The sequence below is a fragment of the Natrix helvetica genome (genome assembly GCF_964273705.1).
Source record: "Natrix helvetica genome assembly, chromosome: 15".
Lineage (NCBI taxonomy): Eukaryota > Metazoa > Chordata > Lepidosauria > Squamata > Natricidae > Natrix > Natrix helvetica.
This window is the reverse complement of record NC_138565.1, coordinates 6010720-6022163: the sequence shown is the minus strand read 5'-3', so window position 1 is coordinate 6022163 and position 11444 is coordinate 6010720. Positions and strand designations below refer to the sequence as shown.

At 48.4% G+C, this 11444-nt stretch overlaps 1 protein-coding gene across 4 annotated transcripts in view; it reads left to right on the top strand.

Moving 5' to 3' along the window:
- Positions 1-2634: 2634 nt before the first annotated feature.
- Positions 2635-11444, top strand: part of COL27A1 (collagen type XXVII alpha 1 chain) — a 203511-nt gene continuing 194701 nt past the window's right edge. For 3 of the 4 annotated variants that reach the window (XR_014176514.1, XM_081967197.1, XM_081967199.1), the window contains exons 1-2: positions 4198-4799; positions 8550-8620. Coding sequence is in view for 3 of the 4 variants with exons in the window: in XM_081967197.1 (XP_081823323.1) it covers positions 4744-4799; positions 8550-8620 (127 nt within the window). In the remaining variant the exon portion in view is untranslated. Of the gene's footprint in view, positions 2859-4197; positions 4800-8549; positions 8621-11444 lie in introns of those variants that run through there. The other variant, XM_081967198.1, reaches the window with a different exon arrangement.

Genomic DNA, 11444 nt, shown 5'->3' with positions numbered 1-11444 from the left:
CCTACCTACCTACACCTACCTAGCCACCTACTCAACTTGTCTACTTGTCCATCATCCATCCATCCATCCATCCATCCATCCATCCATCCATCCATCCATCCACTTAATTTATGTAGGTACATCTCTCTCTCTCTCTCTCTCTCTCTCTCTCTCTCTCTCTCTCTCTCTCATCTACCTACTTACCTACTTACTTACCTACCTACCTACCCACCAATCTATTCTATACACTCGCCTATCTGTTCATCCATCCATCCATCCATCCATCCATCCAACCATCCAACCATCCAACCATCCATCCATCCACTTAATTTATGTAGGTCTCTCTCTCTCTCTCTCTCTCTCTCTCTCTCTCTCTCTCTCTCTCTCTCTCTCTCTCTCTCTCTCTCTCTCATCTACCTACTTTCCAACTTACCTACCCACCAATCTATTCTGAACACTCACCTATCTGTTCATCCATCCATCCATCTCTCTACCTCCCTCTGCGAAAAGAGTGAGGGGAAAAAAAACCCCAGGGAACGCAAGGACTCAAGATAGCACTGCAGAATGGCTTCCCCTTCTTTCCCTTGGGGGATGCAGATGTTTGGTGGCCCATCCCGCATCCTCCATCGAGCTGGGCCGAGTCCCTTCCCAAGTCCCTTCCTCCCTTCTCTGATGCCAGCCTGGGGCAGGGGGCATCTTCCCCCCGTCTCCCTCCCGCTTCCGCACCTCCCTTCTTTTCGTGGTGGGGCTTCTACACCTTCTCAAGGCGAAGGGGAGCGGAGCCAAGAAGGATTTTGGCACTTCCTCGCCCAGCCTATTCAATTTGGAGAGGAGGCCGAGCTTCTGGAAGCAAGCTTGATATTCATTAGCTTGGAAAACGGCACAGAAACCAGACACCTGGTTCCCAATTTTTTTTTAAAGTCCCTGCAGCTATTTAAAAGCAACAGGAGGCAGCAGCGAAGGCAATTTTTGAAAAAAAACTCCGCTGCAAATCCATCCTCTTCTCTGCCTCCGAATTATTCCTCACTCCCAGCATCTTTGGATCGAAGGGTGAAGCTACCTGCACCCATCCAAGTAGGGGACTCATCACCTTTGATCCTTGGAGACGGTCTGGGGTGTCTCACGTCCCCCTCCCAGCTTTCCTTTGCATTTTTTTTTGCAATCCTCAAGGCTTTTTAGCTCAGGAATAGGGGAGGAAAAAAAAAACCCTCCCTAGAAGAAAACTGCAATATTTTTTTCTCTTTTTCTTTTAAAGTCTGTTTGCAGAGAGGATTCCTTCTACCCCTTACCTGGATGTAGCATGTAAGTATCTCCGCGCTCCCAAATCTCTCCTTCCGTGCGGCTTTCCATGTAAAAATCTGAATTTAAAATCGGGACGATGCTTTAAAGACTTGGAGAATTCGCGTGTGTGATGAAAGAAAGCTCCTTGGCCAATGATTTAAAACCCATTCTATTTTTTTTCTTTTTTTCTTTCTTTTTGCTTTTGCTAAACTTGAAGTGCAAATGATGTTCAGGGCGCGTGAATTTCTGCTCTCTTTTGACATTTTTTGATTCTGGGGCTCTCTTTTCTTTTAAAGGTCTGGAGTGATCGCTGTCCATAGGCAAATGCTAATTTTTTAGGAGCTGTTTGGCCGGGAATGTTTTGCTGTAAGGGAGGTAGAGCTGATTTTTATGGGGTGGGAGTGTGGAATTAAATTACAAAGTAAATTACTTTGCAGATTGGCATTGGAGTGCTTAAAATATCTAGCTGGGATAACCATTGCCTGGCGGTGTTTTCCTACCCTGCTTTTATTTAGAAATTGAATTTGAGAAAGCAAAGCCATCTACAGATCCTTTTTATTTTAGGTAGCTGGGAGAAAAAGGGCAGAATTCCTGTCCAGGTTTGGTGCAGTAGGGAAAATAATAATAATAATAATAATAATAATAATAATAATAATAATAATAATAATAATAATAATAATAATAATAATAATAATAATAATAGTAATAATAGTAATAATAATAATAATACCATTCTTCATTCTTTTCTCCAGCAATCTGAGAAGAAAACTGCTTTTTAGGAAGTCTGGCAGTCTCTTTGATCGTTAGCAACTTCCACTCCAGAGAGGAGGAGAAAAAATCAGGTGTGGTAGAAAGATGAAGTGTTGATATTGGCATTAAACTGGCCTAAGCGTTCCCTGGGATTAGGCTTCAAATCCTCTTAGGGACTAGCAGCTTTTCCATCCAATGCATTATTTATCACCTCTTTGAGCAACGTTTAAGAATTCCTTAAAAAGTCACCATCTGTTCAAAACCTTTTCTTTTGTCAGTTAGGTGTGTAAATTAAATAGAGAGTAACTTTTCAATTAATTCCACCTCTATTCCTTAACCATTCATGCTTCTGATCGTCCGGGGACATATTGAGGACTGGAATCTTGGTGACTGTTCACAACCCATTTTTTTTTAAAAAAGAGTTGTGTTAGCATCACATGAGCATAAGTTGTTTCATTAAATTGATGTGCCGCTTGTCTGTCTACCCAAAGGACAATGAATAACTTGAACCTAATTAGGGGCGCGGTGGCTCAGAGGCTAAGATGCTGAGCTTGTCGATCAGAAAAGGTCGGCAGTTTGGCGGTTCGAATCCCTAGTGCCGCATAAACGGAGTGAGCTCCCGTGACTCGTCCCAGCTTCTGCCAACCTAGCAGTTCGAAAGCAGGTAAAAAATGCAAGTAGAAAAATAGGATCCACCTTTGGTGGGAAGGGAACAGCGTTCCGTGCGCCTTCGGGGTTGAGTCATGCCGGCCACACGACCACGGAGACGTCTTCAGACAGCGCTGGCTCTTCGGCTTTGAAACGGAGATGAGCACCGCCCCCTAGAGTCGGGAACGATTAGCACAAATGTACGAGGGGAAATTTTACCTTTTTTTTACTTTTAACCCTGGATTCAGTTGAGAGTGTTGGGTGAGCCCCCAAAGACTCACAGCCAATTAAACCCCCATATCCCAAAGGTGCTTATATTCTCCCCACCCCTTGGGCAATTGGACCACCCCAAAAGGCAATTGGACTTTCTTCTGTTTTCCCTTGAAGACCTTTTGCTTCTCATCCCAGGAGCTTCTTCGGTTCTGAAGTAGAAACAAAAGAAAGTCCAGTTGGAAAGAAAGAAAGAAAGAAAGAAAGAAAGAAAGAAAGAAAGAAAGAAAGAAAGAAGCCCCTTTGGGACAACCATGACCCTTGAAGAATGGAGAATCTCCCCAGACATTTAAACCCCAATGAATTATCGTTTCATTGCTCACTTTTTGTGGGTCCTGGGGGTGGGGGGAAACTCATTTTAACTAAGCATGTACAATTAATCTTTTGCAAGCCAGATTCGGTTCAAGCCGGCCTCTTCTCTAAGAGGGGCAGCTCCGGATTTTTGCCAAGGGTTTAAATTTAATTTCCTGCTTCCCCCTTTTTTAATTCTTCACAGATTTCCCCCCCTCCCCTCCAATTTTGCCAATGGGGAAAAAAAAACACGTAGTTTCCAAATTACCCAACCAGCCCACCAGAGGGCAGCATCGACCGCCTGGCTGCGGGGCGCTGCTTAAAAGCGCTTCCCCCCCTTTTTTTTCCTCCCCCCTCCTTTCTCTTCTCTTTTTTAAATTCCCTTTTCTCCGTTTCTTTTCCTCCTCTCCCCGCTTTTCCCTTTCCTCTCCTCCTTCCCTGTTCCCCCACCAAAGCCAGACGCGGGTTTCCAACGGGGCGGAAAGAGCCACATCGCTTCTTAAAGAGGAGCTGGAACCCCTTTCTGGGTTCTTTGGGAAGACCCCCTCCCCAAAAAATAACACCCGGGCCAAATTTGCAGCCAGCCAAAGCGAGGTGCCGGGCTGAATCTTCCCGAACCGCGACTCGGTTCTTTCTTTCTTTCTTTCTTTCTTTCTTTCTTTCTTTCTTTCTCCTTCCTTCCTTCCTTTCTTTCTTCTTTCTTTCTCTCTCTCTTATCTCTCTTCCTTTCTTCCCTTCCTTCCTTTCTCTTTCTTTCCTTCCTTCCCTTCTTTCTCTTTCTTTCTTCTCTCTCTCTCTCATCTTTCTTTCTTCTTTCTTTTTCTTCCTTCCCTTCTTTCTTTCTCTTTCTTTCATTCTTTCTCTCATCTCTCTCTTTCTTCTTTTTCTTTCTCTCTCTCTTTCTTTCTTTCCTTCCCTTTCTTTCTTTCTTTCTTTCTCATCTCTCTCTCTCTCTTTCTTTCTTCTTCCCCCCTCTCTCTTATCTGTATCTCTCTTTCCTTTCTTCCTTTCTTCTTGCTCTCTGTCTGTCTCCCCCCTCTCTTTCTTTCTCTCTCTGTCTCCCTCCCTCCCTCCCTCCCTCCCTCTCTCTCTCTCTCTTTCTTTCTTTGGGGGAGTTTTTCCAGCAGGAGAGCGAGCTACGCTGCTGGACTTCGGCTGAGCCCCGGGAGGAGGGTAGGGGCGGCGGCGGCGGCGGCGGTTGCGGCCGCGCCGGGGGTTGGGTCGGTGGGCGAGCATGGAGCCCCCCGGCGGCTGCCCAAATAGCCTTCTTTCTCCCCCCCTCTGCCGCCCCGCAAGGCACCCGCGAGCGGAGACTTAAATGGGAAGCGAGAACTTCCAAGGCAGCCTTTCCAAGCCAGGAGTCCTCCGGAGCCGAGAGCGCCGCGCGGGCTGAGCCCAGAAGAGACGCTCCGAGCCGGGCAGCGGCGATTGGAAGCCCCCGGGGGGCCGGCTGGAGCGGAAGATGCACCCCCGGGCCACCTTTCAGAGGCTTCACCGCGGAAGAGCCATGCACTGAGAAACGGGATGACGTTGGTAGCGAGGCCGCCTGCCTGCAGACTCAAAGCCGCCGCGCTAAGGGGGTGAGCCAGCCAGGGGGAGCTGCTCTCGGGGGTCCGGGAGCTGGGGGGGTGGTCGGGGGAGGGGGTCGGTCAGGGGAGGGACGTCCAGATGTGGGAGCAGGCCTGGGAAGGAGCCCCAGCTCTGCTCCGGTGGGGGAATCCAAGCGGAGAAAGAGGGAAGGCATGTTCAAGGCAAGGGGGGGGAGGGAGGGAGGAGAGAGAGGAGGAGGAGGAGAGAGAAAGTTTTGCGATGGAAGAAAGTTGTTTTAAAAGAAAAAGAAAGGGAGAAAAAGGAAGGAAGGAAGAAAGAAAGGCGAAGGAAGGAAGGAATTGAGAACGAGAGGAAGGAAGGAAGGAACAAAGAAAGAAAGGAGAAGGACAGAAGGGAGAATGAGAGGAAGGAAGGAAGAAAGAAAGGAGAAGGAAGGAAGGAGTTGGGAATGAGAGGAAGGAAGGAAGAAAGGAAGAAAATGGAACGAAGGAAGAAAAAGGAAAGAAGGAGTTGAGAATCAGAGGAAGGAAGGAAGAAAAAGGAAGGGAGGAAGGGAGGAAGAAAAAGGAAGAAAGGAAGGGAGGGAGGGAGGAAGGAAGGGACGGAGGGAAGTCTCCTCTCCTTCCCTCCCTCCCCTCCTGAAGATACCTTAAAAGGTGGTCCAAGGGGCAGAAGTCCCCACCTAGGCAGAGAAGGTGGGAAAAGAAGTTGGCGGAGAGGAAGGGGATGAAGCTGGGGCACTGCCCCCCCATGAGAGTTGATTTATTCATACAATAGAGGTCCATGCCCCCCCCCCCCAATCTCGATGCATGCATGGAAAACCTCAATCCCTGGAGGAGCCCAAGAGAGAGTCATTCATTAGCTTTCTCACTCATTCATTGCTGTCCCTGTTGGGAGGTGGAGGGACTGTATATCTGTGCGGCGGCGGCGGCGGCGGCGGAGGAGGAGGAGGAGGAGGAGGAGGAGGAGGAGGAGGAGGAGGAGCAGTTTCTCCCTCCCTCCCTCCCGCTTCCTCCTTTCTCTCCCTCTCTCTCTCTCTCTCTCTCTTCCTCCTTCCCTCTGGCTCTGCCCCATTCCTCCCCTGGAGCCCAAGGGGTTAAGAGAGTTGGCTTGCCCTGCGGCTGTCAGAACCGGCCACACTTTGCAGATGCTCCCTTGATGGAATGCTGGCTGGAGGGGGGAAATGTGGCTCTCTCTCTCTCTGTGTGTGTGTGTGTGTGTGTGTGTGTGTGTGTGGAGGAGGAGGAGGTGATGATGAAGAAGAAGATAGATAAAAAGGTAGAGGAAGAGGAGGAGAAAGAGATGATGATGAAGAAGAAGAAGATAGAGGAAAAGAAGATAGAGGAGGAGGTGGAGGAGAAATGGGAGATGAAGAAGAGGAGGAGGAGGAGGAGGAGGTGAAGAAGAAGAGGATAGATGAAAGGAAGATAAAGGAGAAGGGGGGAGGAGGAGAAAGAGGAGGAGAGAAGGTGGAGAAAGTGGTGGAGGAGAAAAAGATAGATGAAAAGGAGATAGAGGGAGAGGAGCAGAAAGAGATGATGATGATGATGATGATGAAGAAGATAGATGAAAAGAAGATGAGGAGGGGGTGAAGAAGAAGAAGAGGATAGATGAAAGGAAGATAAAGGAGAAGGGGAGAGGAGGAGAAAGAGGAGGAGAGAAGGTGGAGAAAGTGGTGGAGGAGAAAAAGATAGATGAAAGGAAGATAGAGGGAGAGGAGCAGAAAGAGATGATGATGATGATGAAGAAGATAGATGAAAAGAAGATGAGGAGGGGGTGAAGAAGAAGAAGAGGGTAGATGAAAGGAAGATAAAGGAGAAAGTGGAGGAGAAGAAAAAGATAGATAAATAGAGATAGAGGAGGAGGAGGAAGAGGAGGAAGAGAAAAAGAGATGAAAAGATAGAGGAGAAGGAAATGAAGAAAAAGAAAGATGAAAAGAAGGTGAGGAGGAGGTGAAGAAGAAGATGATTCATTCATCCATCCATTCATCCATTTCTCCTTCTGTCCTTCCTTCTTTCCTCCCTCCCACCCTCCCTCCCTCCCTCCCTCCTTTTCTTCTTTCCATCCATCCATCCTTCCTTCGTTCCTTCCTCCCTTCCTCCCACTCTCCCTCCCTTCTTTCCTCCCTCCTTTCTTTCCTTCTTTCCTCCCTTGCTTCTTTCTTCCCTCCCTCTTTCTCCCTCCCTGTTTCCTTTCCTCCCTCCCTCCCTTTCTTCCTCCCTCCCTTCTTTCCGTCCTTCTTTCCCCTCCTTTCCTTCCTTCTTCCCTCCCTTCTTTCCTCTCCCTCCCTCTCTCCCCCCCTCCCTTTCTTTCTTTCTTTCTTTCTTTCTTTCCTTCTTTGCTCCCTCCCTCTCTCGGCCTCCTCTAAAACCAGATGGCATCCAACTTCTGACCTTCCCTTTGTAAACCTCCACCCAATTTTCACCCTTCCTGAATGAGAAGCTCCACCTGGTTTCATAGAAAAGGTGCCCATATGGGATTTATCCCTAAATTCTCTGCATTAGTATGTTTATTTTTGGGGTGTGAGTGTGTCATGCAATCAATCCAGTTTTGCAAAGCCTAAAACAGGAAAGGTGGGGGTTGGGGGGGTGGGGAAGTGTCTGATCCTGGCATCTCTCCTGTCCTAATTGCTATTTAGCTTACACATTTCTCTGTGTTGTATTTGCATCCAGTGACTTACATTCAAATCAGTTGGAGAGAGAGGGGGGGGGGAAGAGAGAAGGAGAGGGAGAGAGAAGGAGAGAGAGAAAGAGTGAGGGAAGAGAGAGGAAGGGAGAGGAAAAGAGAAGAGAGAGAGAAAGAGAGAGAAGGAGAGAGTGGAAAGAGAAAGAGAAGGAGAGAGAGAGGTGAGAGAGAACAAGAGAGAAGTGAGAGAGAGAAGGAGAGAGAGGGAAAGAGAAAGGAGAGAGAGAAAAGAGAGGGAAAGAGAGAAAGAGAAGGAGAGAGTGGTGAGAGAGAGGAGAGAGAAAGAGAAGGAGAGAGAAAAGAGAGGGAAAGAGAGAAAGAAGGAGAGAGAGAGGTGAGAGAGAACAAGAGAGAAGTGAGAGAGAGAAGGAGAGAGAGGGAAAGAGAAAGGAGAGAGAGAAAAGAGAGGGAAAGAGAGATAGAGAAGGAGAGAGTGGTGAGAGAGAGGAGAGAGAGAGAAAGAGAAGGAGAGAGAAAAGAGAGGGAAGGAGAAAGAAGGAGAGAGAGAGGGAAAGAGAGAAAGAAGGAGAGAGAGAGGTGAGAGAGAACAAGAGAGAAGTGAGAGAGAGAAGGAGAGAGAGGGAAAGAGAAAGAAGGAGAGAGAAAAGAGGGAAAGAGAAGGAGAGAGTTAGGAGAGAGAGAGGAGAAAGAGAGAAAGAGAGAGAGAAGGAGAGAGAGAGAGAGAAAGAGGAGAGAGAGAAAAAAGAGGGAGAGAGAGAGAGAGAGAGAAGGAGAGAGAGAGGGAAAGAGAGAGAAGGAAAGAGAGAGAGAGAAGGAGAACAGGTAGTTAAAAAATGCTTTACAAAGTTAAAAAAAAAGTTGGCCCCGCCCAGCCAGTCACATGACACCCCCACCTCCACCAAGCCACGCCCACCAAGCCATGCCCACAGAACTGGTAGGGGAAAAATTGGCATTTCCCACTGTCCAAAAGGGTGGTTGAAATCACCCACCCCATTTCCTGCTGTAGCACAACGTTGCGGCGGTCATATCTTTGTTGTCCTCGGTTTACGTCATCCCCCCAATTCTGTTGGAAACAAAATGAGGAATTGATTGATATGTTTCTCCTTTGTTCATTTTGTCCCCCCCCCCTTTAGGCGATTCCCTTTTTTCTGGACCGTTCTCTGTTTGACTTGCTTGCTTGGATTCACGCATGGAAATCCTGGAGGTAATTTTTTCACATTTTTGAGAAAAATGTTGGAGGAAGAAATGTTGTTGGGTATGCAGTGGCTTGGGGGCTAAGACGCTGAGCTTGTCGATCAGAAAAGGTCGGCAGTTCGGCGGTTCGAATCCCGAGCGCCGCATAACGGAGTGAGCGCCCGTGACTCGTCCCAGCTTCTGCCAACCTAGCAGTTCGAAAGCAGGTAAAAAATGCAAGTAGAAAAATAGGCGCCACCTTTGGTGGGAAGGGAACAGCCTTCCGTGCACCTTCGGGGGTTGAGTCATGCCGGCCACATGACCACGGAGACGTCTTCGGACAGCGCTGGCTCTTCGGCTTTGAAACGGAGATGAGCACCGCCCCCCTAGAGTCAGGAACGACTAGCACATACGTGCAGGGGGAACCTTTACCTTATGAAATAGAGACAATATTGGTTCAGGTGTTGGGCTGGAGAGACCCAACTTGAGGTTGTCCCTTAACTTGGGGAGACATTTGGGGATCTTTCTCTTATTGTGAATATTGTGGAGAAGGGTCTCTATGGAAGTCCTGTTAGCGATCCCAGCTGGTCTGCAACCTTAAACACTCAAAGAACCATTTGGACCCGTTTCCCACAGAAAAGAAAATAACGGGAGCCACAAAACCTGGGTCAGAGGTGGTATTCAGCCGGAGAACCGGTAGCGGAAAGTTTGAGTAGTTCAGAGAACTGGCAAATACCACCTCTGGCTGGCCGCGCCCCCATCTATTCTCTGCCTCCCAGCTGAACTTCTTTTGTTGCCCTGCACAGGAGAACGGAGCTGGAAAGCAGATTAGTGGGGTGGGGAGGGGAGGGGGATTTTACAGTATCCTTCCCTTGCCACGCCCACCAAGCCATACCACGCCCATCAAGCCACGCCCACAGGACCGGTACTATATATTTTTTTTAAAAAATCCCACTGGTGGAGGCGATAAACAGAATTTAAAGACGAACCTTTTCTTGGAAAGTGTTACGCTTCTCATCCATGAAGCAGAACTGAAGAAGCTTCTCGGGCAAGAAGCGAAAGGTTTTCGAAGAAACAAAACGAACAAACAACACCCCCCCCCCGAAGAAAGTCCAGTTGTCTTTTTGGAAGACACACACGCACAAAACATAGCGTCTTTGGCGTAACCATGATGGAGTTGGTGGAGACTCTCCGTAGAAGTTCAGCCGTGCCAAGATTTTCCACTCAGCCAACCGCAATGCCCAATGGGTCGGTGGCATTTCCCTGGAGGACGTCTAGGGTGCCAAAGAAACATTTGGCTCGTCAGTCTTCCAAAAGGTCATTCCGTGGGCCTGAATGGAAACGGAGAATCAACACCCCCCCACACGCACAATGGGACCATCCTTCATTGGTTGGTTCCCCCCTCCCCCTCTGGAATAAGTCTTGAGAAGGATGAGTAGGACGAGCTTCTGTCCTTCGCAAGTTTCCAGTCCCTGGAAACGGTCAACTGGAGGGCAAACATTATGAGTCCAATGTGAACATGGCTGGAGTTTGCATCTTTTTACCGTATTTTTCAGAGTATAAGAGGCACTTTTCCCGCCCCCTAAAAGAGGGTGAAAATTTGGGTGCATCTTATAGCCCCGCCTATCCCGTGGCCCCAAACGTTCGGCCATTTTTGGCCTTCGCACATCACATTCCAGGCTGCAGGGATCGCCACAGATCGCACGCCGCCTCTGTGCCTCACGTTTTCAGTCTCCGAATGCTCCGTTTCAGACCCGCGGAGATCGCCACAGCACATCACCGCTGATTGCCCCCTCCGTGCATCATTTTTTCAGCTCCCGCACGCCCCATTTTTGGCCTCCGCGCCTCGTGTCTCCGGGCTGTTCCGGGTGGCGGGGATCGCGAGGCACAGAGGCCAAAAACGCGAGGCACGGAGGCGCCGATGGTTTGTGGCGATGTCTGCAGCCTGGAACAGCTGACTGGAGGTATTCCGGGTAGCCGATCCACCTGCCAATCAGCTGCTTCTGCTGAAGCAGGCTAATTTGCTGAAGCTGCTAAGGAGGCTAGCCAGCTGAATTCCGATGGATGCTGGTAGGCAGAGGCAGAATGTTTTTTTTTCTTGTTTTCCTCCCCAAAAACTAAAGTCCGACATCTTCTTAAAGACTTCCAGTGTTGGGGCATTCACAACTTCTGTTCCACTGATTAATTGTTCTAACTGTCAGGAAGTTTCTCCTTAGTTCTAGGTTGCTTCTCTCCTTGATTAGTTTCCATCTATTGCTTCTTGTCCTGCCCTCTGGTGCTTTGGAGAATAGTTTGACTCCCTCTTCTATGTGGCAGCCCCTGAGATATATTGGAATACTGCTATCTTGTCTCCCCTAGTCCTTCTTTTCATTAAACTAGACACACCCAGTTCCTGCAACCGTTCTTCGTATGTTTTAGTCTCCAGTCCCCTAATCATCTTCGTTGCTCTTCTCTGCACTCTTTCTTGAATTTCAACATCTTCTTAAAAACTTCCAGTGTTGGAGCGTTCACAACTTCTGGAGGCAACTTCTGTTCCACTGATTAATTGTTCTAACTGTCAGGAAGTTTCTCCTTAGTTCTAGGTTGCTTCTCTCCTTGATTAGTTTCCACCCATTGCTTCTTGTTCTACCCTCAGGTGCCTTGGAGAATAGTTTGACTCCCTCTTCTTTGTGGCAACCCCTGAGATATTGGAAGGCTGCTATCATTTCACCCCTGGTCCTTCTTTTCATTAAACTAGACACACCCAGTTCCTGCAACCGTTCTTCGTATGTTTTAGTCTCCAGTCCTCTAATCCTCTTTCTTGCTCTTCTCTGCATCTTTTCTACATCGTGGCGACCAAAACTGAATGCCGTATT